Below are 27824 nucleotides of genomic sequence, written 5' to 3'. Positions count from 1 at the left end.
CTTCCGCCTGGCGTGAACACCTGGGACATGGCACTATTTATGTAAGGCATCCACGGAAACACTTTTGTTTTCATACTCCAAAGCGAGCACCACTTGTGGTTTGATTTAGTGCCGTCCATTTGGGTCAGTTTAACATTTATTTAACCATGATACCGTAGCTATGATCCCGAAAGCACTTCCCCAAACACACCGCCACAGGCAATACAAAGCATACTCTTCATAGTCCAAGTCTGAATTCTCTGGCAGTCATTTTGCATTCCTTACTTTAAGCCAAGACCAGACATCCCAGCAGAGAGGAGCAGAGTTAAGAGGTCAAGCATGTCTAGGCTAAACAATAAGCTTAAGTGGTGTGTGTGTGTGTGTGTGTGTGTGTGTGTTAAGAGACAGACAGAGAGGAAAAGACAGAGAGGGGAAGAATGAAATAGATAATGCCGTAAAATTAATTGCAAATAGTGCAGCTCTATTTAACAACCACAGTAGAAGGTACTTAAGAGATACAAGACCCCAAAACATTGAAAACTCAGATGTAGGGTTTGGTTTTCTTTCACCAGTTACAAAATTTAACAGAAATCCAACATTACCTTTTAACAAACGTATCAAACGCATCAAGAAAACACCTGGTCAATATCAAACATGGCATAACAACCCCATAATGCCTCAATCAGCAGTCATCACTCATGCCAAGAGCAACCAGGTTCTTTCACTGTGTGAGTGGAAAAGGAAGCACTATTGGGAGGAGGAGTGAAACACACTAACACTTAGGGGACACATCGTTTTTCAGCCGGACAACTGGAGGTCATAATGAGCTGGAAAAGCTCGACAATCTCTGTGGATACTTGGGTCGAATTGGACATAGTGGAAAAAAGAGCTGCAGTGATTAAGCAATTAGTTGTCAACCAGGGTTGAAAATTAGCAACAGCCACCAGCCACCAATGAAATCCTGGTAAAACATGAGTGGCTGCTAGATTTGCTTCATTTACCAGCCAAAAAAATCAATGATTGTTTATTGAATGGCTGGTAGATTTTGGAATCCACCTGCCACGGTGATAGATGAACAAAAAAGTTAATTTCCAACCCTGCTGTCAACTATTCAATTTATCGCGAACTAATTTGGTAATCCATCAATATCTTTAAATAATTTTTTTTTAAAAAAGGAAAATTTCTCTGATTCTTAAGTGTCAAAATTTTCGGTTTCTTTACTACCAAATACAGTAAACTGAAGATCTTTTGGTTGTGGACAAAACAAGGCATTTGAGGACATTGTTTTGGGCTTTGGGATCAACATTTTGCCATTTTATGTCATTTTATAGACCAAACAGCTAATCAATAGATCAAGAAAATAACTGATGGATTAAACGGCAATGAAAATGATTGTTAGGCTGGTTGCAGCCCTAGTGGAAAATCTTTTTTTTTTTTTTTGAGTAAGTTCTCCCTGTCAATGTCCAACCACTTTCAAGCAGCCCTACGGTCAGGTCAGTGTGAGTGCATTCTGAATCGCATACTTTTGCTTTTGACTTTTAGTAAGTACTGCAGCTGTCCTTAAAAAGTATGTGCTGTTGCATGCAGTATGAACACCATCAGGACATACTACTTTCTCATAACATTACGCCCTTAACTTTGACCCTCTTGCTTTTATATGCATTATCTTGGACATAAAAACAAATGCTACTGACCAAATTTGCCAGAGACATTTGCTGTTGTTACTTTGCAATGCATGTAGTTTAACTTTAAAGTTATAACTGCACAGACTGTAGATTTGCGCCAGTGAAATTACATCTGCATTTCTCTTTCATTGAAATTTTTATAGTTATGTCCTTTTGTTGTTTGTAAGATTTATGAGTAACTTAGTTAAGTTACTTGAATGCATGTCATCTGTCATTGCGACACCTGTTTGCAGCTCAGTTGATGTGACTTATCGTCCGCTGTTCAGAGGATTGTGGGTCAGAATAGCCAGAGAAGCATGCAGGGTTGCATACTGCGAAATTGGACAGAATGTAGTAGAACATCCTGGTATTTTTGGCATATTGCATTTGACATATACTAAATTTATTTCTGGCATACTATATAGTATTGTAGCATGGGTACTGGAATGCACAGTATGTGCTGTGCATGCATATAAACTGCACACAGGTGGAGAAGCAAATGCAATAAAGCTTCTGCCACCAACAAATCTGGCAATTATCTCAGTGTAAATAAGACTTTCCATTACATAAGGAAGAAATTTTAATTACCTGAGACCTATTTTTGAGTGTCTGAGTATGTGTGCTTGACCTGGCTGGGGTTTAGGGCTCAGTGGATGAGTAATGAGCTCGGGAGCAAGGTGCATGTCAGTGGCTGCTTCATGATCCTTTCCAATCTATCATAATAATTGATGTAATAACACAGGGTATTTTCTGATATTAAATCCACACGCATTTGAATGCATGGACTAAACCACGCCTCGTTTATGCAGTCTAATCAAGACCAGTAACTTGCTAATTATCTTGCATGCACACATTTTCCATGATCCCAGGGTGGGGCAAAGAAAACAGCCAGTGCAACAGGACTTTAACCAGAGAGACAACACGGGTTAGACAACGTTTAACTTGAAGCTGAATGGTTACACAAACGACATGTACTATGCTTTGTCTGCCAATAATCGTCCCTTTGGTTAGCGTGTAGCTTCGTGAATAATTACCCAGCCTTAAATGCAAATAAGGGCGACCTTATAGACAAACAAAGGTGAGATGATGTGGAGACATAATGGACTGGGTGATGGGGTAGCTACTGTTATGACAGTTTCCGTTAGGACACTTTGTGCTCTTTGGTGGGCACACATTATTTAATAACCTACGTTAACTTAACGCCACCATTAAAATAAGGACACTCAATTAGTGGCTCTCCACCGTAAGTTACACTGTCCCTGACGTTACACTATAACGTTAAAGTATAACCGGTAAAATGAGAAGAACACCTGCTGTCATGCAGGTTAGGCTAATGCTAACTTAGCATGCAAATCCTCACATTTAACAGAAGCTAGCTCGTGTTAGCCGACGTTACCTGCTTATTTTAACAGCGCCGGCTAATGCACTAACGAGTGTCGAATAAATACTGCACACTGTCTGATAACAACATACCCACCTTTAGTTTTTATCCTGCAGAGTCAAAGTTTAGCCAGGCGAGCTAGTTCTGTTAGCTCCGGTAAGTCCAAGCACTTGGTTGCGACATAGCAACTTAGCAAGCCAGCTAGCAGCTTGCTAACGTTAGCTAATCGTTTCAACGGCTGCGCTAATTGCTAGTCCTCAACGCTGACGCCCGTTGTAACTGTTTCGCAGCCAGTTTGCTTTCCGCGAGATAATATCACACAACAACTTCGCTTTCTCCAACTGCCTGTACTTACTATGACTGCAGCCAAAGTGTAGCTGCCTTATCGCTTTGCTAACACGACCTCTCAACTTGTTACCTCTCACCTGTTCTTGCAGGCGGACGCCGACAGGGGGTGCTGTTTGTGCAAACTCCATCCAGCGAGGAGGTGACGGTGAACCGCAGACACATCTTGTGGAGCAACATTTGCCATGGTGAATGCATGCAGATTTGACATGTTGATAGCGAGTATAGTGGAGGAATGTGTTATATTTTAGGCACCAGTGAAACCATAACCGTGCACTCATGATACGGAGGTGGAGGTGCCAAGGGAAAGAGGAAGACAACAACAAACAAAAGACTCCATGCATGCACTGCAAAGCAAGTTTCACTGGTGGAGGAAGTATTTATCTTTAACAATGTAGTAGGCCGACTAAGAACACAATGTGAAAATACTCAATTATGATTAAAAGTCATGCACTTAAAAGCATTTCAGTGTTGTAGCTGGTGGAGCTGCTGCTAAATACTTTGTATTGTTTGTTAGTTCAGTCTGTAATGTTGAATCATATTCTCATATTCCACTCTTAAAAGAATCCACTGGTTCAACTTGGAAAAATTAAGGTAACAATTTGCATGCATGTTTATAAGTAGCTCCAACTCTGGAATTACTAAGCCCATCTTCTTTTATATTCTGACTAACTCAATCAGTTTAGTACAACCAACATGATTTGCTTTGACCTCAAAAAGCTTAATTAAGTTGAACCAACTTAATATTTTCCAAAAGTTGCTGTGTCATTTGGTGGTATTCTAACTTATTAATTTCACTCAAACTTCTTAAAATAAATCGTCAAATGATTAAAACATGTGACAAACTTACGTTTTTTATGCTGAAAACGTGTTATCCACTATCCCCATTAATCATTTTTTAAGGTGAAGTATCTTCTATAGCTGTCACATAAATAAATGGAGTATAAAGTAGAATATTCCCCTTCAAATTATAATGGAGTAGAGGAATAAAGCAGCATAAAATGGCAATACTTGAGTAAAAAAAACATGTCGGTCTACCCCAAAATTGTACCTAGAGATAAATCCACCTGCAGTCTTTTGTTATTTTCTTAATCTTTGCCTGCAAGGTGACCTTGAGTGTCTTGAAAGGCACCTATATATAAAATGTATCATTAATATTATTATTATTAATTTAAAAAAACATCAATTAATACACTTAATCTATCACAGCGTCATAATTTAGTTTAACGTGACGTTATACAATGGTCAAAAATGTAAATGTAACACCTCTAATTCTTCACAAGTTTAATTTAAAGATCTTAGACTTTTAATGTGCTCAGTAAATTTTTTTGTTAAAATCTGTGTAAGTGAGTGCCTCTCCTTTTCCAAGGTAATCAATCCCCCTGACAGGTGTGACATTAAGAGGTGTGCCTAAGGATGGTCACGATAAAAGGCCACTCTAAGAAATGTATTTTTTTAATATATATAATTTTGAAATAGGGTTAGGATGGTATATGACAGTTCTACATGTCAAATGAGACACAAAAATAATACAAACAGGATCATAGAGATCCGTACTAGAGGGGGTACAGCACCAGTCTCAATCTGCCAAAAAACAATCAATATAATAAAAATAAATTTGAATAAATGAACATATTAAAATTAACAGTGATAATAATATATATAGAAAAAGGAATAAATACAAAAAAATAAAAACATAATTGGCAGGGCAAGACAAAGCAAAAAAAAAATCACACTTCCAGGCCTCCAGACAATGCAAAATAATTCCAAAAATCCCCCAGATTGGTCATTGAGCACGTTTTGTCATCCTAGTCAGCACAGATTCATAAGAGGCAGTTTTTGTCAAATAGTTTAACTATTTTTTTTTTTTTTTTTTATCTCTGGGGGTTTTTTTGATTTCCAAACCCTGAGTACTGTTCTAGCAGCTGTAATGACTCCAGCCATAACACAGATACAACAAAAAAAAGCAGTCAGTATCTGGTGTGATAAAAGGTTGAAATTTTGTTTGGGTGAGAACTTTAAAAAGTCCTTTATCCAATGAACAAATCAAAATATCATTCTTGTAATCATTAATACAAGTTAACAATGAACATGACAAACCTACAGCACTACACTGAGAAGGAGTTCATCATTCACGCCCTCTGATTGAAGTGTTTCAAGAGCAAATATCCAGTGGGCTTCACACTGTTTCAACAGACTTAAGCTAATAGCCTACTTCATTTTTTTTTTAAAAGTTTAACCTCTGCAGGGGCAGAAATGTATTTAAATCAGGTTTGACGTCACTGAAATGAACTTCCACTGGAAAGTTATGTCTATTTCTGTGACTGTTTCTGTGCTCACTAATCCTCTTTTACAGAGCACGAGAGGCTCTGCTCATGTTAGTGTTCTTCCCCAAAATCCCCGTGTTAATAATATGTCAGAACTCATTCAGATCTCACGCATGGTATCAATGATATACTTCTCGACCACGTCCCCCCCAACATAGCCTTTTAAAGTAGTGTAAATCCTCGCATGTGTCATTTGTTTCTTTTACCCACAGTTATGAGGTGTTCTACTGTTACAAATTACCTCAGCATTCAGTGATGTGTGTGTGCGTAGATTGGTCAATGTGTCTGAGCGTATCCGAGCATGTACTCTCCTGTGAGTGTGTGTGTGTGTGGTGAGTGAGGTAGAGACGGACTGACAGACAGGGTAAAAGAGAGAGTGCACTTAGTCAAACTCAAGACTTTTCCATGACCTGCTCCCTATGGCATGCACTCTATCTGAGAGACTGAGTGAACTGTATAGCTTTGTCAGTATAAACTTCTCAAGGGTCAACGCATCACTTCAGAGGGGGAACGGAAAAACTTTGCTTTGAAACAAGCTCTCATTTTTTCAGTTTAGTGCCAGCTCACCTTCAAACGAGAAGCATGTCCGCATGATTAATGACGCTTGTCCGAGATAATTTAGCAAAAGCAATTTGATCAGGTGCTCCTAATCATATTCCCCTTTGAGAATTCCAAATATCTAAGCCCTCTGGTAAGAATCACAGCCGTTTCCATCCATGAAAAACATAAAACATGTTCACTTTAGCTGCGTTTGCTGATAAAAACGACACGGGAGGTAAGCCAAGTTAAAGGCAACAGATAAATGTAGAGAGCAGTAACATTAATTCATGTTCGACATGCCATTCCGCTTACATAAATCCACGTGGGAGAGACAAAGTGGCTTTTTTCGGGCATTGTACACTGTGTTTTGGTTTATTTTCAATGGAGTCTATTGGTAGCACTTTAACGAGGCTTTATTGGGAAAGAAAACTCTTGTAGTTAAACATTCTTGCCTCTAATGACCTCTTGTGCTTTTGTGGTAGTTCAAAGCAGGGACATGGATGATTTAACTTGAGTCTTCTTCTCTTTCACTTCACTTCCTCCTCACGCTGACAGCATGGATCGGCCCCACACCTGTAACAGCGCTGTAACGCCAGTTTTGCATCTTAATTTCTGTGTGTTTATCTCCGTCTACATCCCGTCCCCTCTCTCTTTCCTCCCTTTTTTCCACCCTGGTCTCTAGGCAATAAGGATTAGAGTGGCGGGGCCATAAGCTGTCTATTTATATCAACAACAGCCTATGGAGGAGCAGCAGCCTGTGGCTTAGCACATTAACACACAAAACTACAGTACAAAGCGGATGCCAGCAGACGTGTATTGATCAAAGCTTTAAAAGCTGGAGGATGAGATGGAGATGTGCCTTACATCACCCTGTTAAATAGAGAATGAGTCCCTGGGTGCTTAGACTCATCCGTCCAAATATGTGCTGCGGTTGTGAGTCCAGCAGTTGCATTATGTCTTCAAAGGCAGGTCTGTTGAGGTGCAGGTACAGACAGCAGTTTGGCAGGGTGTTAAGTACGCTTGACTCTGATTAATTGTGATGTTGTGGTGCTTAGTTGTGAATAGCAATCACTACTTTGTGGCCCTCTGTTCCTCGATTGGTGTATCACATGGCGCTGTGGGGATTTCAAATGTCAAATATATTCAGGGAAAGGACAGATTACAAAAAAATGAGTGTACTCTCTGACTTTCAAATGTCTCATGCATTTCTTTCCTTTTTTACATTTAACTCTATCAGTGCTGGTTGTAGTGTCATTTGGAAAGTAGACTAGTTAAAGGTCCAGTGTGTAGGATTTAGGGAGAATTTGGCAGAAATGGAATAGTCGTATCCTACGCTGTAGCCTTACATGCACCTCCCCAGAAATGTAGAACTACACGCTGCGGCGCTGCAGACTTCCTGTCTAAGCTGAAACCATTTCCCTCAGTGGAAACGAAGCTTTTATTTACTTTAATTTCTCAGATAAGAAACAATAAATTGTGAAAACAATTAAGCCTCCACATAAATAGCATTTTAAGTCTAGTGTGTGATTTATCCTGGCTTCATATGAACAGAGGAAATCTCAGCAATTCACTATCTTTTCTAGTATTAACTTGTGCTAATAATGTTAGCATGTTATATTTGTTTGGAAAACGTGTTTAGTATAAGACAGTTGTTTCGTCAGTGAACCTTGTGAGTTGTAATGGAGCCAAATTCTGTAACGTTACCTTTGTTAAATGTTGCTGTTGTCCCTGTCTTCATGAGTAGAGGAAAAGTAAGCTAGCTGCTAGGCTAATGTATACTATATAAAATGCCATAGGCTTGTGCTAAAAACATTAGCATGTTGTATTTGTGGGGAAAATGTCTCCAGATAAAGACAAGTGCTTTGTCTGTGAATGCTGCGAGTTATAGTGAAGCTGATTTGTGTACTTGTGATTTAAATTTTTGCTATTAAGCCATGTTTAATGTGTGTTTTATAAATGCTCACAAGGGCATAGGCCACATGTGTAGGCCCTGCATACAGCTGACACACAAGTAAAAATCCCGCTTTAGAATGAGCCGTTTATATCTACCTACGCAGTGGGTCCTTGTCTACAGAGATCACCATGTTGCACTGCCATGTTTTTACAGTAGCCCAGAACAGACAAACCAAACACTGGCATTAGATAGGGCCATTCATTTCACGTTTTCGCATCTGCCACTGTAGTTAGCAGCCCCTCCGCGATGAGCAGTGGTGGAAAAACCTTAAGAATTTAATGTGGAACTTATTTATTCTGTGTTTTTATCGTTTTAAATCACTGGGTCTGTTTGTTTTGGAGAGGAAGAGACCATTGCAGATAATTCAGCTCCCAATAAATACATCTCAAACATCTGGATCTTAAGTTATCAGAGACAAAAGGTGAGCACACATTCGCAGGTGGGCTACCAGCCCGTCTGCGATGTGCCGAAAAGCATAGGTGAAACACGTATTTGTCATGGTACAGGTTTTAATCACCGGGTTTGTTTGTTATGGAGAGGAAGAGACCTCTGCGGATAATTTAGCTCCTGGTAAAAACCTCCTGAACAATGAACACAGAAGAAATCCTAACTGGGAGAAGTTTCAGCTGGTTGCAATCTGCTATCCCCACCGCCAGACGCCACAAGGTCTCCCTAAATCTTACACACTGCTCCTATAAATTTTATGAGGGCAGAGTGACACTAAGCAAGTTCCTGAGTGTCATTTTTGCTAAGGTTGCAATTTGCCTTATCTCATCAGGTCTTATCTAAGCTGGCCACCAAGACAGACAACCAGTCTCTAACCTGTGATTTATACATGTCACAGTGCAGGTGTCCTTTATGCTCATTGCGCTTTATACTCAACATCCTTCATTTTCCTTCCTGACCTCTTCACCTTTCAATCCTCCCTCCTTGTTGTATGCCTCTCAGCGTATCTTATTCTAGCTCTTCCCTTGTTGACAGTGCCAGATATGTGTCTATGCTTGGTGGGCCGTCTCCAGACAGGTTATAAATAACTAGCAGAGTTTTCGCTTCATGTCCTGAGAGCTCTACTTTCTTCTCACACTTGAGGAACCATGGGAAAAGAATCTTTCCCTTACGCACATGGCACTCATAATAACAGACACGGTTATACATAAAACCTCTGAGCACATGTGCCCGTGTGCAAGCTTTGCACAAACACACAGACACGGTTATGTATGCACACGCAGAATGAACCTCGCTGGCTTATACAATAAGGTTGCAGCACTAAAATAGCAAGGTCATAAGCACAGGGGCACTGTTTATAATAAAATGTTAACTTACATTACATAACCTGCGCTGTGGGAATGCAGAGTACATTTCGACTGTCATGTAAGTATGGGAAACTTGCTGAAACAACAGAATGGGATAAAAGTCTGGGAGAGTGAAAAATAGAAAGAACAAGAAAACACTGGAGAAAAAAGTAGGCAGAGGAGCAGGAGTGGAAAAAGAGTTCATCGGATAAGTATTATTTTCCTTGAGGAGGGAGGGGTTATGTTATGGATACATAGTGTGAGTTTCTGAGTAGATGGGCGACAGTGAAACAGCGTTAATGTGAACTACAGTTGGGAGTCGGGGAGAATTCAGGGGTTGGCAGGTCAGACTCTGCTGACACACTGGGATCAGCGATGGGATTGTTTCCATTGGAAAGAATTCCAAGAATGAGCTAGAAGAGCTATCAGTGACTTCACTCAGAGAACTCTGACAACAGTTTTAATACATAGCCAGCCTCTCATATTCACACATTTAAAGATACTGTGCCTCACACCGACAATGGTGTGTGAGACACAGTCCGTTCCCCCTATGTCACCGAGTACTCAGTGACTCTCACTCGTCATAGCGCAAAATGAAAGCTGTCACCTCTGACCACCAGCAGAGTGGGTGATAAACCAAGTAAAAGTGTAAGAAATTATGAAAGTGAAAGTCTAAACTAAAAAAAATAAAATGATTTCAAACTGTGACATTTTTAGCATACAACAGACATGACTAAATAAGCAACAATAAAGTTTAAAGTGAGGGGGAAAAAGTCCTTAAAGGGACAGTTCACCCCCAAATCAAAAATACCTGTTTTTCCTCTGACCTGTAGTGCTGCTTATCAGTCTAGATTATTTTGGTGTGAGTTGCCAAGTGTTGAAGATAACAGGCTGAAGAGATGTCTGCCTTCTCTCATATGTAATGGAACTAGATGACTTTCGGGTTGTAGTGCTCAACATCAGTGTGTCTTTCAAGGAATTATGTCCTGGTTACTCAAGATACTTTACATACTTTATTGTGAGCAGTTTCATGTAGGAACTATTTTCTTGCTGCTAAACTACACCCGCCAACCAAATCACCTTGCAGAAGGAAGCGTGCGTCTACCGCTAGCTCACCCAGCGCTACTGACTAGCTAATGTTACAGCCCTGCTCAAGGAGGACACTGTTAACGTTTACATCTTGATGAGTAGATGCACACTTCCCTCTGCACAGTGATACAGTTGGTGGCTGTAGTTCGACACGTTCTTTAGGCCTACGTCGGTACAACACGACACAAACACACGTGGTTGGGTTTTGGAAAAAAGAACAGGGTTTGGCTTTAGAATCTTAGGGGATGCGAACACCGGTCTCTCGGGTAAAGGTCGGTGTGTGTTGGACTCGTCCACCCCACTCGGACATTCACCGCCTTAACTTTCATCCTTATCCCTATGTTTGTCCACCGATGGCACCAGGCACCATTAAACTATAACGGCCGCGTATCATGCCGACATTACAGGACACCTTTTTTAGTTGGTTTCTGACGCCGCAATTCACTGCCCAAGTGCCTGATTTCAGCGACTTCGGAGTGAGACTGGGCTCTGTAGTTTGGTAGACAGAAAATAGTTCCTACATGAAACTGCTTACAATAAGGTCTGTGGATTATCTTGACTAACCAGGTCATGGTTTCTGAAAAAAGACTTTATTATTACATTTTTTTTGGCCCCCATGAGCACCACAGTTTCCATTATATTGAGAGAAGGCAGACGTCTCTACAGCCGATATCTCCAACACTCAGCATCTCACACCAAAACAACCTACACTGATAAATAGCACTACATGTTAAACGAGCAGCCCATTTTAAGAGTTATTTATTAAGAACGTAATAGAATATTTAGATATTTTTGGAAAACATCCTTACACTGAGTTAGATAAGAAGATTGATATTGTTCGCTTGTCTGTGCGGTAAATATAAAACTGAAGCAAGAAGCCAGTTAGCTTAGCTTAATTAAGCATATCTAAGCTTTGCTGAGCAGTTTTTCAACATAAGCCATAACCCCACAACTGTTACTCTAAAGCAAATGTTGCTTCATCCTGATGGAAGCTTGCAAATGTGTGACATTACAATAAATGTATAATAATATGTAGATACCAGATCCAAGATGGCCCTTATTCAGTTGCCCCAAAAAGTTTCAGGTTTGGGTTTCAGGTGTACTTCCGTGGTATGCAACCCACTGAATAAGTGCAGTGGTGTCTCTCCCACTGACCCTGCGAGTTTTTAAATCCCTTTTCTCAGCTCCAGGAAAGTTTTATGAATATAAAACCTCAGTGGATAAAAAGAAATCATAATTGACAGAGCCCCACTTGACCTAGTTTGCAGTCAGAGGTGTCCTTTCAGTTTTACAAAAATCTCTTTCGCTTTTGGACCACAGGGGACTTTTTTGCTGCAATACCACAAGTGGCCACTAGGAAAATTGCTAAGCAGCGTTCTTGGGGGCCTGGAAATTACCCTTTTCAAAAACGCAAAGGAAAATGAAAAAGTCAAATAACCAGGACTTTTCTAACTTTGACAGAAAATGTTGTGTTGTTGTAGGGCTCTGTCATTCATAGTAAGAAGCTGATTGAGAAAATAGGTTTTCAGGGCCTTAAACGTAAGATCTTTCACGGAGATGTAACTGAGACGATGAAAATACATAATTTTAGTGCTTCAATCAGGTTTGAAGGGGCAAAGCAAATATAAATTACCGGTTGCATTAAAAGAGGCTTTAATTGCAAAGGTTCCTTGCTGAGTTAATCAGCTGAGAAGTGGCTGAAGGAGAGGAGCTGAAGATAAGAGCTGCTCAAAATGTCAAAATGCTACAGAAAGATGCTTCAGGGGCTTCCTTTCATATCTCCTCAAGCCCCAGCAACACAGCACCCTTCTTTATTAAAACTCAAGTATATTGCTTTCTCACTATTCCTCCCAGTTATATTTGAAAGACGGCGCAAAGTTCAGAGGTGCCTGGCTGACGTCACGATTGCGTAGCTGGATGCAAGTTCAGGCAGTCTCTCCAGCAGACTGTGGTCGTCCTTTTTTTTTTAAAACTACTTATAATTTCTTCTTTCCATGATCTCATGACATTTTCCACTCAGATCAAGGAGCTGTTGTTAAGAAAGGGACAAAGGACATTCACTTCCTAACCTATTCAGAAGGCTCCCACCAGCCCCCTCAGGCCAGAGACACACTCTACTGCTGACCACCATTATCAGCTGGGGGGTATTAATAACTCTTTATGCTCCATTTTTCCCAGGAAGAAGGAAGCAGGATAGAATGTCAGCTCATTGTTTGCCTTCCAGGAAGTGACCATAAGGCCCTGAGAGTAGCACCTTGGCACAATCTGTCAGGTTCTTGGCCTCTAAAGGCCCTACCGCAGCAACTCTGATGGACTATTCCCGGCACTAGGCAATCAAAGTTGACCTATTGGGTCACTAATACAGCAGCAAATCACCTGAGAAGTTTCCACTGTAACAGTGATCAGAAAGCTTTGTTTATTCCTGTAAATCCCCCAGTTCCCCATTAGAGCTTTTCCACTCAACCACATTTTATTAGTCTTGTATCATTGTGGTGAGTGTTTATGGGGAGAGCGTGAGGAGCCGCTTCCACAGACTTTTATACTCTGCACTGTCCTCAATGATTCAAATTGTAAAAAGCACCCAAAGATTGGAAGGTCAAACCAAAGTTCTCCAAAGTGCTGCATGGCCTTGTTTAATATTTTTAAAAGAGCTATTATTAAGAACTTAGAAATGAAAGCTGTCAAGTGCTCAGGGAATGTGATTTTGTTGTAACAAGGAGTCAGATTGTGTGCGTTTGTGTGCAAGTTGAAGACAGGAAGTAGCATGTGGCCTGCTCTCGCTTCTACATATAGCCATTTGATACATGCATCTGTGTTCGTAGAGAGAGATTGTGTATGTGAGAGATGCCGAGCAGGAAGTAATACCGCTTTTCTGTAACCACTGCAGGTGAAGTTTGAGTGGGGAACAGAGCGGGGGGGGGTTTCACATGAAGGAAAATGAAAGTAAACACAGAAGTGTCTTGGAAACAATACTTTAAAAGCAGTGAAGGATTACCCCTGTAAAAGACTCATTTACTTCCATCTTGCGCCATAAAAATGGCAGTAACTCTTCACAGTCAATTATTCTCACAGCAGAGCCACACAGTTGGATAGCAAATTCAAATGTTTATTTACAGCCTCTGTAATTGTCACAGAGAAAAGTGGTCTAAATACAAAAAGAAACAAAAAAACAAAAAACAAAACAAGAGAAAGATGGCGGCTAATCTCCCTGAGCTTTACAAAAACAATGTGGGACCTGTAGGTGACAGACAGGAGAAAGAGAGAGATGTTCTGTACACAGCCCTAATGCCACTCAAATGAGAAATTACAAAAAAAAGAACAGACACATCTCAATCATGCTTGTACGACAGGATTTCATAGTGTACACAAGAGTGAAATATTTTCCACAAACCGACTGACTGACGAGACTTGGACCACAAACAGAGTGCTGATTTAAAGAGTGAACAAAGGAACACCGACTTCTGAAATTGCAGCACAGACAAAACAGACGTTGCTACCAGAGAACAAAGATTTCCCATTAACAGCTTTTGGCAAACATCAGGACTAAAAGACTTTAATACTGTCAGATATTACTGTATGTATTGGTGAACTCTGTCCTACAGCGTGACTTATCAGTGACCTGAACTTCATCGTGTCAAACGAATGGCTGTTTTCAAAAAAGAAAAAAGGAAGATGAGGAGACTTTCAGTTCAGGTGTGTACAGCTCAGAGCGATTCTCAGTCTTTGGCTTTCTACAAAGTAAACCAAACCCAGAGTACAAACAAGATCAGCGCACTACAAGGCCGCAGGGGTTGGCTCATTGGGAACAACTATTTACACATCCTTCATCTTCTGTACATTGCTTCAACTGCTTTTTCCAAAAATTATAATTTCGCAGTCCTTACTCAGCTTTGCCCTTTTTGAACAGTAAACCTGCTTGCATCAGATTTTGTTCTCCATGTTGAACTATTTCGCTTTGTTGTCCAAGTACTGTTTGTCATAAGGCTCACAGAAGGCCAATGTAATGAGAGGATCATAGCGCGACTGAGCCCTCACTGCACAACAAGCCTTTGTACAATGAATTTATCGCATAAGCGCAGCATGCTGGTTTATTTTCGGTTTCTGCTCACGTCTCTAAAATTATTCCAGGTTGCTTTTTTACTGTGAATGTCCGACATAAGGTCACAATGTTTTTTTGTTTTTGTGGGATCCCGGTAACGTTTGACACAAAACACCCACTTCTCAAAAAACAGACAAAAATCACACAAACAGACAGATCTATGGACAGCAGTGGCAATCACAATAATTAACATATCAATCCAGAAAGTGAACACAGGTATGGACAGTGTTACTGTAGACGATAATCCCCACGGGTACCACAATAGTTCTGTATGAGAGTCTAAAGTCTCTGGGGTCATGACGCCAGCCATTTGGGAGTAAAGTACAGAGCAGTTGTCGCCCCTGCAGTGTAAGAGCTGTCCATGGAGCACTGAGCTGCCGCTGTCCAATAGGACGTCCGTTCCGGGCCGAGACACACACGGTGGTAGGCATGATAGGAAATAAGTGTGCGGTGTGCAGCTCTGAATGAAGACAACCAGAGCTCCATGACATCTGAGATGATGGAGGTGCAGATGAAGATCATGGAGCTGGGGATTTAAATTTGGAGATTGATTGCACACACTGCAGGAATATCAGTATGAATATGAGGTGTGCGTGTCCATTCTTCTCAAGTCTGATTTTGTGGATCTGCAGTCCAGGAGGATAAATTATTGTGTGAGAAAATGTGTATTGCTTCTCTTGTGGGATTGATGCTTTGGTGTCGAGGGCAACGAGATGGCATCGCGAGACACTGAATGTGTGTCTGCCAGTTTGTTGGAGTGCTGAGGTGCAGTGTAACCAGTGTGGGAGAGAGTCTGTCAGAAAGAAGGAGGGAACAGGGGAGCATGGGTGTGTCGACACAGCCTCTAGTGCTGGGAATTCTGTGTCGGTTGTCCATTTTGGATGCTGCCGTTATTCTGTTCCTCCTCTTCCTCTTCCTCTTCTTCCTCCTCCTCTTCACTGACCAGAAACTCCTCTGGAGGCCAGCGAAGCTCCCCGCTCTCGACTTCTCCCTCCGTCGGCTCGACCACGATGGATGGCAGACGATCCTTGAGCTTACAGCAGCGGTCAAAGTCTGAGGGGTCGGGGAATATCTGAAGACCAAAGACAAAAACAGAAATCTGGTTATTAACCTTCCATTAACCTCAAGAGTTAATACAATTTGTTATCTGAACTGCAGACAGTGGCGGCCCCAAGGGGGAGCCACAGTGGGCCACGGCCACCCTGATACAATTGCTGGCCACCTCTGCAAGAATAATTGGAGGCCGACATTACTCACAGAGGCTGTGTCACACTCATATTTGAAGCTAGCAGGAACATAGTGGTATCTTGTGAAAGCCAACAACCTAAGGCATCCATTGGCACCAGCCATGTTGGCATATCTTGTTGGTAAGGGGGCTAAATAATGCTCCAAAGTTGAGCTACATTTTGGCGAGAGAACAACATAGCCATTATCAAAGGGGTCCCTTGGGTTAGATGGGTACCTACGAGATTGCTAATAATTGGAGGCCTACACTACACTTTAAGAGGCTGTGTCACACTTATTTTTTAAGCTAGTGAGAACATAGTGGTATCATGTGAAACTAAACAACCTAAGGCATCCATTGGTACCAGCCATGTTGACATAGCTTGTTGGAAAGGGGGCTAAATAACACTCCAAATTTAGGCTAGATTTTGGCGAGGTAACTTGGCCATATCAAAAGGGGTCCCTTGGGTTGAATGGGTACCTACGAGTTTGTTAATATTTGTAGACCTATATTACTAAGGTTGTACCACACTCATTTTTTAAGCTAGCAAGAACATAGTGGTATCTTGTGAAACTAAACAACCTAAGGCATCCAATGGTACCAGCCATGTTGGCACAACTTGCTGATAAGAGGGCGAAATAATGCTCCAAAGTTAGGCTACACTTTGGCGAGGGAACAACTAGGCAATTTTGAAAGGGGTCCCTTGAACTCTCACATCAAGATATCTGAATGAAAATGGGTTCGATGGGTACCCACAAGTTTTGCTAAACTCTAAAGGGCTTGTTCCCAGCAAATGTTTGGTTCCTTCGAATTGATCTACTCTTTCAAATTAAAGCTCTATATTTGTCTTTTGAAGCAAAAGGACGACCAGCCTATTTGAAGAACAATACATCACTTATCAGATATATAACACATTAAAACAGGATTGTTGGGGAACTCAAAGGGTTAATTGCACGAGTATTAGTCTATGCACATTAGATATTTAGTAACATTAGACACCAGAGTATCTGTATGCGTTACCTTAACTCTCTATATGACATTTTTTAACTAGCCTACTTCAACAGCATAAGCAAAATCCTGAAATTCAATGACTTTTGGTGTGCCACCCCAAGATTTTCAGTCGCCCCCATCTGGCCACCCCAATGACAAATATCTGGGGGTGCCACTGACTGTACAGCAGGCGCTCTCTCAGGTCAGCTGTCCCCTGTTGTATGGCCAAAAATGATTTGTGAGCATATTTCTGATCAGTGCTAAGTGTGCGGTAGCCTCTGGGACACCAGAACTTAGTCCTGAGCCTCGTAGAAGTGTTGCAGGCACCGCTACAAGGCTAAACAACTGTGAAGGAAGTGATGTGAAGACTAAACATCTGTGATGGGAAGTGGTTGCTTAAAATCCCAGTGGCATACCTGCTCTTGCCCAGCCCACATTCCTCTAACAGCCAAGCGAGCGTTCCACATAGGTGCACTGCTCACCCGAAAAACAAACTGCACAAGAAACTGTTACATCAGTGACTGTGTACGGCTAAATGAGGCATGTCTAGTGAGACTTACGGTAAATGCTGCATCATGTTTAATCTAAATGCTTTGGAAGGCATTGTGCCAAGCAGCTCGTAGCTGCTTACAAACTCATCCAGCACCACATCAGCCACTACTCGGAAGATTATACAAGAGCATAATCAGAGCATTTCAAATCAATGGTAAAAACACAAAGGTGAAAGGTTTACTGGGACATGATTTGTGTGTAAATAAAACATCCATCCCTATAACAGTCAGTATTTAGTGTTGAATACTTTATGTTCCTGCCGAGATGGAGTTGGAAGAAAAGGTTTAGGAAAGAACACGAAATCGGCCACGTTATCTGCAAATCCTGACTGATATGTCTGCTTATAAACACAGCGTGCCACACTCAAATATTTGGATCTAAACTGAAGGGCATGAGAGACGTCCTGACAAGAGAGATTACATGCATTCCCTGTCCTGGCAAGATTGGACATCAACATCAGACTTTCTCTGTTCTCAGGAACCAGAGAAATTGCCCAGGGGAAAAAGCCTGCCACTCCTGGTCCAAGAACAGCATTTTTTTGCTGTTGTTTGGATAAAGTGGATGAATATTTTTAGACCTGCATATTTCACTCCAAGACATTAGAGGGGAGGGAGCAATGTCGCTGTCTGGGCAGAGAGCCGAGTGGAAAGAAAGCATTAGATGAGGCAGGAGAGAGACTGAGATGAGAAGAGAGGGGGAAGAGATAGAGGGGATCCAGCTGTGTCAAAGTCTCCATGAATTCCATAGGAGACAGATGAGGAGGGAGGAAAAAGACAAAAAGCTATAAATACGTCTTGTGAATGTGAGAATTTGTCAGGTTATGAGCGTGTGTATTTCTGCAGCTTTTACATTCTCCAAAAACAGCTGCGTGCAGAGCCTCGCCAAGAGGTGCGATTATATGCGGGTGTGTGCATGTCTGCTCACGTCTAATGCCTGCGTGTATCTCCATTTCCTGGCCTGCATCACCAATCCTCACTGTGCGTCAGCACCAAAGGGAGTTAGGCAGCACACGACCTTGCCTTTGGACCCCTAGCTAACACATGTCATAACTTGTTTCTTTTCCAGTGGCAGGAAGAGACGACACATCATCGGCCAGGCACAATGCTGGCTATTTTGGGATCTTCTGGGGTGTGCGGTGGGCGCACACTGAATCATGACATTGCCTTTTGAGATGATAATTCGGGAAATCAGTGACTATTTGCTCATCCTTCTCCACAAGTAGGTCACATTCATTCCAGTACCTTTTATAGGTGCAGCTGGAATTTTATGGTCACACAATTCGTGTCAAAGCCCGCGGCACTCATAATGGAGGAAGTGACTAGTGGCGACATCACCGCTTCATACATAGCTTCTCTAAGGAGTGGCTGGGACCTTGGGCAAATGGCCGAGGTGAGGAAATACAGAATGGGGATGGAAAGGGTGGAGAAGTGGCAGCCTCCTTTTTCTGCACTTTCCCCCCCTCTCATCCGCTCCTCTCATCCTCTCAGACAGACTCACAGCTGGGGTGTGAAATGTGGGGAGAGGAAGCCAGCCTTTTCCTCTGGGTCAGTCTACATCCCCTCAGAGTCAACAATGTCTACATGTAGCATGGCATGAGGCGAGTGCATTAAGTTCATAAAAATGTATGAATATGTACTTGTCATAAAAATAAGTTCTGTCAATCTTGTACCAAATTCTCTTTAAACAGGAAGTGGCCTTTTAGCCCTGTGAGTTTTAAAAGTGTCAGCAGGTGGAACTTACAACACCAGTGGTTAACTCACCATTTAAGATGCTGTTTCACTAACCATTAGGTCAACTTCCTGTCCAAAAATCATAAATAGTCTCCACTCAGTTTCCCCATCTTTTACAGTAACACGGTATAAATATTAACACAGAGCTCTTTAATTCTTTTTTTACCCTTGGTACCAATGTGACACTAAAATAAGCGAGCAGCTGTGTGTTTAAGTAGTTTCCAACACGGCCCTGTTGAGCTGACAGTAAAACAAAGCTGCTGGCAACACCTTGTCAAGACCACCTGATGGCTGCTTCTCTCATCTCTCTGAATCTGTGCCGTTTATCTTTGTGACAGGCTACAGTAAATTAAACACTATTTCCCCACACGTACATTTCCTTTGTATGTTTTAAGTTGTGACCGACAGTAACCTCTGACCGACATCAGAGAATGAAAAAAAGGGATGTGGGCTTTTAGTTATCTCGTGTTTAAAATTACAAGTTACTGTCCTGACCTAATTACTCAAACTTATCAGAGTGATCTGTAAATCACCTTTATTTTTAAAATTATCTGGCTTAAGAGACAACTCTCCTTTTATATTAAATATAGATTTTAAAACCTACTAAAAATTAGATTATTTAGACATTTCAGTTTTAATCCCTTTGTTTACCAGACCCCGAATGTTTTGTTATGTTTACTTATTCCCATTTTATTTATTTATTATGCAAATGAATATATTTTCACATTGTTTTTATATTATAAAGTATATTTTCTAAAACTTTTATGATTAAAAATCTGGAACATACTCCATGTAATGACTGTACTCAATAGAGATGAACCAATTTAAAAAAAATCTTTATGCTATTATGTTTCAATGACTATTTATGTTAGCTTGTTAATGGCTAACAGGTCAACAGTCAAACTGTTCCAAAATGTATTTTTATACAAAGACATTTTTAGCTTAGCCAGGGGTTTGTAAATTAAACAATAGAAAAACCTATTTAACCCCTATTTAATTTCAAATTATTTGCTTTTATCCACTATATTGACATTTCTACTGTCTCATAACAGATGCAGCTGCTGCTCCCTCCTGTTCACGCTGATCTCAGTCCAGTTCATGCAAATGAATGGATGAGGACAGGTTTAAAAGGACCATTCCACATAAAAATGTACGGACAGGGACAGAAGTGGGGCAGAAGTGGTGTCATACATGTGCGTGTGTGTCCTACCTGAAAGGAGAGTCTGTCCTTGCTGGGGCTGAGCCTCATGTCCTCCATGGGGGTGCTGTTGATGATCACCTCAGTCATATCTCGGCTGGGCACAAACACTGGGCTGCAGAGGGCGAAAGAAGAACAGAAAGTCGTGTGATTAGATACCATGCAAAGGTGATAGTCGTCTATTATTGTCCTTTTTCCATTGAATAAGCTCTGGTTATTGAACTGGTTCTGTTCAGGATTCTTAAAACCTTGGTGCTATTAAATAGTAGACGCATAACCTGCCGGCTTTGTTCTGTCATTACTGATATTTCTCATTTCTATTCTCAGTCCCATTTCTCATGACTTCTCTATTGTTGCCTTCATGCTCTCTTTCCAGTCTGTGGAATATCACACCACCACTGATGTCGTCACGGTTCACACTTAGGTCAAGAAAACCTGCTATTTTTTGGTTCCAGCTGAGAACCAACTTTTCTGAAGTGGTTCTGAAACCAATTTATTTTCAAAATTAAGTGTGAGAGCTGGATTGGAACCGGTGACATGTTGGAGTAAAATGTGTGAACTAGCCTAACAGCCCAAGACACAGTGTGTATACCTCTAGAAAGGTTCATAGTTCATTGTTAAACAATTGTACAATAAAAATAAAAGTGGTCCCTGTTTGTTAAGTACAAGGGACAGTCAGGTTGTGTACATTTGGGACGAAGAGACACTAAAACGATCAATAATGGCATGTGAAAAAAGCAGAACAACTGTTCATACACACAGCCAGAGTCTGAAAGTCATAGCTGTTTACCTGCACGTCATACAGTTTTGTTTATAATCTGTGCATCTTGACCACAACACACTGAGCATCCAGTGCGCTCTCCGTTCTGCTGTGCTAGTGCACTGCAAAGCTGCACAGCTCATGATGTGGCTTGCATAAGGTGGCCGTTTCTAAATACAGGATGATGTGCTGTTGCACTAGCAACCAGAGAACACAGTCATTGTGAGAGTGTGCTGGGGGCGTGCTGTGGTATTTGACTGGGGTGGAACTCGATGCACTCAGTTCCATCAAAGCGTGGCCAAACTTTCCATTTTAGATTAAAGTAACAAGAGCTTGTTTATCCATGTTCGGTGCATTCTCTATCCACTATTGTCGTAGTGAAGTTTTAAAAAAAAATGACTCCGAGCAGGTCCCAGGACCGACAGACGGCGTCTTGAGACAAGATGCTCAGCGGCCTTCTCACGCTCTCTATTTAAAGCCCAGTGCCTTGTGGTCAGTGGCCACAGGCCTGTGGTTTGTGTGGTCACTGGCTATATGGAACAAAGAAAACAGAACACACAGAGAGGCTCACTCACATCCTCACATATCTGGTTCAATGGACCTGGGTCTTTTTGGGGAAGAGATGTGTGGGCTTCGCTTGACCTACTTTGAATCTCAAATAAAAATGTTTATTTTTGGAAACAGTGGAACGGTAAAAAATTATACCGTGGTAGTGATTTAAGCATGGTTTTAAAATAAGAGCGATTATGCAAACATCTGTTCCACTAAATTAATTTGGTCCATTCACCACCGTCTTATTCATCTATCAGAACACCCTGGCTTCAAAGTCTGTTAGATAACAGCAGAAAATATTGAATCATTTCAGTGTTACACAAACAGAGGTCCTCTTAAAAATAAACACAATCTGCAATTAAGATATGAAACAGTCTCTGGAGTTTCTGACTAAAGCACAGTTATTTATTTTGGTCTGCATTTATGACTCAAACAAAACTGAGAACGCTCATCAACGCTCCTCATGAAGATATCTATAAATATCAATGTTTACTGGCACATGAATCATAAATGAAAGATGTATTATTGTTTTTGGCAAACTCATAATTCACAAGAAATTCAGCTTTTACATCAGCAAACAGTGCTGCACAAATAAAACCTTCACAAATTAGGTTTCAGTTTTGTTCAGCTTTGAGTTCTTAATGTGCACATTTATTGTTGCATTTATGTTTTGTACTTTCTCTTGAGTATTTGTTGTGGAGTTCTGTGAATTCGAAGGCCCATCCAGGGACTGAGCATTGCAGATAAGCTTGAGCTATAAATGCTGTGGTGTTACTGCATCAGTTAATCATACTTGTTCCTTTACAGATTAACATTTAGAGTTGTTCCGATACAGACGCTAGTACCAGAAATGCCATACAATACTGCCTAAAATGTTGGCTCCAGTATCAGCGAGTATGCAAGTCTACGCACTCATCACATGATTGATTAAACTTGAAAGTAGATTCACACCCAAATGAAACAGCAGTTTTCTTCAACATTAACTTGTCTTCACCACTCTAAAAAAGTAGCGCTGTTTGGCCACTGGCAACTGTTTTTTTTTTATAGCGGCGAAGAAATTTTTTTCCCTTTAAATCGTGCAATACTGGCGATATTTTACACTAGCATTCATTCTCTGTATGTAATGCCATACAACAATGGTAGAAACCATTTCACATCCATTCAAAGTTAGGAGTATCTGGCTGTTAATAATGCAGTGGTATTGGATTGGTACTTAGTCGTGTGGTGGGAAAAAAGAAAAAAACGATACAGCATAGTATCGCGATATTTTTGTGTGGCAATATATCGTCACACGGTGCCAAGTATCAATTAAATTAAACTTTAGATAGCCTACTAGAATGTTATTATCAATTGCTTTTTCTGTCCACTAGATACATTTTGCTGCAAAAAAAATGGCTGAGGTGAGATGAATGACTGACTTTATCTCAAACCCAAAAAACAAAACAAACAAACAAAAAAAAAACAAGACAAAGATAACAACATCCGAAATGGAATAGGTAGAAGTAAAACGTATGTTGACTGAAAACTCTTATTAGATAAAACAGACAATTAAGTTTTCCTAGTATCGCAATAGCATATTGCAACAAATTTAAAAAAAATAAATAAATTAAAAAAAAAAAAAAAAAAAAAAAAAAAATTCGCAATAATATTTTATCATGACTCAAGTATCGTGATATATCGTATCATGGATCCTCTGGTAATTCCCACTCCTAGTACTCAGTATCATCAGTACCCAGGTCCAGGTTTTGGAATCCATATCGGGAAGGAAAGAGTGGTATTGAAACATCTCTGTAAACATTAAAATAAAAAATAAAGTGAGACTTAGTCATTTGTTGACAGAACTCACTCTTCATCCCAGAAACACAAACTTGAATTCATAAGCAAACAGCTCTGGTATAACCAGTTTCGTATTGACATAGATAGTTTGCTGACTTTAAAGACTCTAACTTGTGCTGCACATTTCAGCATTTAACATCATGCTCAAATAGCTACAAGAGACATTATTTAGCAAAGGTACTGTCTAACTTTGAAACTCAACAACAAGAATAAAATAATTCCCCCTGCTTATTGATTTCTGATAAAGCCTGTAGGATATCAAGGCTTCCATATTGTGCATCTACAACTTTTGAAGCACTGTCCTGTTCTACAACACACACTGCAGTCTTCATGTAGACTAAATAAGAAGCAGGTTAAACCCAAAGTCATCCTGAGGAGGAGAGAAATGTGTGCCATGAGTCACCCAGAGCCAGGAGATCATTAACCCCTAAAGCAATGGCATATATCAATCACTTTTTCCAGCCCTGCCTTCACACACACACCCCTCGTCTCTTTCATGAGGAAACACTGACATCACAGCAGGGTGTCAGGGCGGCTCTAAAAATTAGAAAATTTAAAAGCTTCTGGCCGAACCGCCATAAAGTAACCTTTACTGCACCAGTCAGACGACACGGCACACTTGGCTCAAACAATACCCGGATATCCAAAAATAAAAAAAAAGGAGGGCTCGAAGGATACACAAGGTTTAACATGGAAAAACTAATGTCAGCTGGGGCTGCTCTCATCTTCGAGTGGGATGCAGAGAGGGTGAGGCAGGCATGCAAAAAAGCAGTGGAGGTGGGGACGGAGGGGCTGAGCGGTGACAGTGAAGACCTGAGCAGAGCAGGAGAGGGAGGGAAGGGAAAGAAAGATAAACACTCGAGCCTTGCCAGTCATATTTCTGTTCGGGGATCGTATAAACATCCTGCTCGGCTAAGAATAACAGAACATCGGCCTAATAAAACATAAAGGGGCACAATGAGGAGGAAGTGGGGGTGCACGAGCAACAAGTCAACCTGGGAGGAAACAAACACATGCAGCCACATCTATTAGTGCCTCAAGTGTCAGGCGGAACAGCTCAACAGTGCGCCGCTCTCACACAGTGGAATACTTGATTCCTAGAGAGGAGGCGTTAACTGCTCTGTAAGTAACCAGCCTGTAGCATGTATGACATAAGATCAGCATACGCCCAGGAGCACACATTTGGGAGTCACACGGCCTTTATTGATTACCGTGTGAGGCTGTAAGACAGTGAACCTCTTTACCTCCTGACCCAGTCGAGATAATGCAAACCTGATCCTGCCAGCGTCCTAATGCCACATCCAGCCACAGCACAGATGGACGGCAATATGTTCAAGACATTGTCAGTCTTGTTCGGTGTTTCCAGAACACATATCGGAAGGATTATCAGGGCTGAAACCATTTGTTGATTCGGTGATAGGGACAGAAAATGTATCAGGAAAAATGCGTAAAAATCAAATATGCCAAATAGAGCTGGACAATATATCCATCATTTATGGATATCGTGACACGAGACAGGTATCGTCTTAGATTTTGGATCCTGTAGTATCCAAATTATTGTCTTTTTCCTAGTTTAAAAGGCTGCATTACATTAAAGTGATGCAGTTTTTTAAACTTACTGGACTGTTCTGCCGTTGCTTTTACCCACTTAGTCATTATATCCACATTACGTGGGGTTTTGTGAGTGGACCCCAGGAAGACTAGCGACCACTTTGTGGAAGCTAATGGGAATCTGAATGAAGAATAAAGAATTGCTGATGATTATTATGCCAAAATGTCACCAGTTCCAGCTTCTAAAATGTGAATAGTTGGTGTTTTTTAAGGCTGTGATAGCAAATTTAATATAATTGCCTTTTGAAGTGTTGATCAAATAAAATAAGCGATCTGAAAAGGTCGTCTTAGGCCATGAATAAGTCAAAGTATAAGCCACATTGAGCATTGACGAATTGTTGGTGAATTGCTTGTGTCCAAGGGTGGAGGTTTCCTTTCAACGTTGGAGGGGGTAGTATACAAATTGGGAGGCTTTGAGATCCTCGGCCAGAAAATTTTGAGCAACAAACACTTTTTTCTTGGAATTCTGGTGTTTTTAATGCATCAATTTGTGCGTTTTCTGCGCCAATATGTCTCCAATGTCTCTGCTACTTTTCATGTCTATGTCTAATGCACCCCCCTATAAAATCTACTCATGCTTCCTTCAGCCTTACTGGAGTCAACTTAATTAATAGTTAATTAGCGATACCCTTTACAAGGCAAAAATCATGCCACCACTTGCTACCGGCCTATTAGAGCAGAGCACAGTGTGACATGTTGATTTTTTAACCACTGGAGTTGCAGACAAACGCACTGAGCCACTGTCAAGTGGAGCAGTCGACGTGTTCAGCAGCCTCTTCCAGTTCTGCCTTGTGAAACATCTGCCTCACCTCATTATATAGTGACCATATTCCCAGTAGCTTTAACTCCACGCTACAGCCAGTCATACAACGTAGGCAGCAGTCACATTTTAACAGAGCAAGGCCATCTGCCACACCAGCTTCACACCATCTGACCGTCAACTCATTCTGTTAAGATGTCCGACAGTCATTACCTAAGCATGACAGAGTTCATCCACCTGTCTCAAAGACTATAAAAAGGGCCAAGGCCATGCTTGTTCCTGTTTGAGATGTTTTTACAGCGCTGACATGAGCCCCAACTGGTCTCCCCAACAATATGTAACATGCATCTTGTGTTACCAACATTGTTTCCCCTCTGCCACCCCGCAGTTCTTACTACTACCATAAATCTCCGCCGGTGTGGCGACAGGAGCAAAGCTGCTGACGTTCCACTGCCAGCGCTGACTGAGCTCTCCACCTGCCAAGTCACACAGCTCTGCAGGTATGTGGGTGGTGCAGGGAGTGAGTGAGTAAGACCCCCAGGAGTGCGCTGGAATGAATGAGTTGTATCCAGGCTGCTGTGAGTCGAGTCTGCCACTGAGAACACATCATGGATCGATTACCTAAGATCTGGGTGTGGGAGTGAGAAGCTTTTTGGCCTTATACGTGCACAAAGTTTTCTACATATGCTGTTATTGTTGTGAGGAAAGTGTCTTTCTGTTCACACACAGAAAGCCACAGTGCAGACATTGGAAGGTTTTCAATAGTCTTTACCTTTGAAATAAAAGCCTGTTTTCATATTCTCATCGAAGCAACATCACAGAACAGACGCTCAGGTCTACAGTCAGCAAGCACAAGCGAGGGGAGCAAAGTGTGGTTACAGTAAAGAGGTCGAGGCTGAACTTCCTGGTAGAGACAGGAGCCTGCTGAGGTTTGAACAGTGCTCGCAAAACAATGTTTCAAAAGCCACTCGCATATCCTCTCTGCAGACAGGAAAACATTCGACAGATAAGAGAACAGAAAAACTCAAGATGCACTCCCTGTTCTTGTGTCGAGAAGTAAATCAACGAGTTCGGGCACTGATTGTCAGGAGGAAATGTGGAGGGGGAAAAAAAGTGTCACTGATAGCAGATAGAAGTAATAGATAGGTGCACAGAGTATCCATCCTTCTCCAATTGCACTGTACCTGCAGCATTTAAGAGCATGAAAGCAGCAGCATTCAAATGGTGAGAGGATACAACAAAGTGAGCCTGTGTTTTGAGAAAGGGAAATTAAAGCATTTTATTCCTAAATAGAAGACACTGTGTGACCACTGTGACCTTTAAGAACTGGCACATGCAGCAACATTATCAAGCTGGGATCATTTCCTTAAAAAACAAGCCTCTTTTTTTTTCTGATCTGTGTGCCTTGACATTTCCAATTTCAGGGGCAACACCCCACAGACAATCTTAAAAGGGAAACAAGAGTGGGTGTAGCAACAAAAGGTGGAAGATTCTGGGGGAAATCACCAAGCAAAAACAAAACCACAACTGCAGCACATATGCTCCATTGTTCTTACCTGGCAGGTGCAAAGCCAAAAAAAAAACAACAAAAAAAATGTATTTTGGGGTGTTGATTTTTGAGTTTCTATCAAAGACAAAGCAGCTGCTCACACATGCGAACAGGTGAGAGTGGAAAAAGATGCGAGTACTCACCAGTATATCTGCGGGGAGAATACAGACATGAATTCACACCTACTGGCAATTCTGCTGATTATGGGAATCTAATGACAGCCGCTGACTTCTCTTGACTTTTTCTTCTTCTTTTTTGTTGGCTCTTTTCCTCTCCAAACGCAGCACAGCACGCGCACGCAAACCGAAAGTAACTGCGCGACAAAGTCAAGACAACCAAAAAAAAAACGCAGCTGTTATAATTTGGTGCGTCTGATCATCACCTCAGCTGT

At 41.3% G+C, this 27824-nt stretch overlaps 2 protein-coding genes and 1 long non-coding RNA gene across 4 annotated transcripts in view; 1 reads left to right on the top strand and 2 right to left on the bottom strand.

The window, feature by feature from the left end:
- lclat1 (lysocardiolipin acyltransferase 1) overlaps positions 1-3462 on the bottom strand; it is a 15438-nt gene extending 11976 nt beyond the window's left edge. For both annotated transcript variants that reach the window (XM_078175102.1, XM_033642045.2), the window contains exon 1: positions 3121-3462. The gene's annotated coding sequence lies outside the window, so the exon portion shown is untranslated. The remainder of the gene's footprint in view (positions 1-3120) is intronic.
- Positions 2736-23313, top strand: LOC117266724 (uncharacterized). Its single transcript, XR_004502517.2, has 3 exons — positions 2736-2886; positions 3462-3557; positions 20220-23313. It is a non-coding gene; the product is annotated as an uncharacterized LOC117266724 (long non-coding RNA).
- On the bottom strand, positions 13657-27824 carry lbh (LBH regulator of WNT signaling pathway). The gene is made up of 3 exons (XM_033642047.2): positions 27577-27824; positions 20378-20480; positions 13657-15742 (listed from the first exon to the last, which is right to left on the bottom strand). The coding sequence occupies exons 1-3, from the start codon at positions 27603-27605 to the stop codon at positions 15515-15517; spliced, it is 360 nt and encodes a 119-aa protein (XP_033497938.1). The 5' UTR covers positions 27606-27824; the 3' UTR covers positions 13657-15514.

Source organism: Epinephelus lanceolatus, chromosome 15, assembly GCF_041903045.1.
Source record: "Epinephelus lanceolatus isolate andai-2023 chromosome 15, ASM4190304v1, whole genome shotgun sequence".
NCBI lineage: Eukaryota > Metazoa > Chordata > Actinopteri > Perciformes > Serranidae > Epinephelus > Epinephelus lanceolatus.
This window is presented reverse-complemented; position numbering and strand designations above follow the sequence as displayed.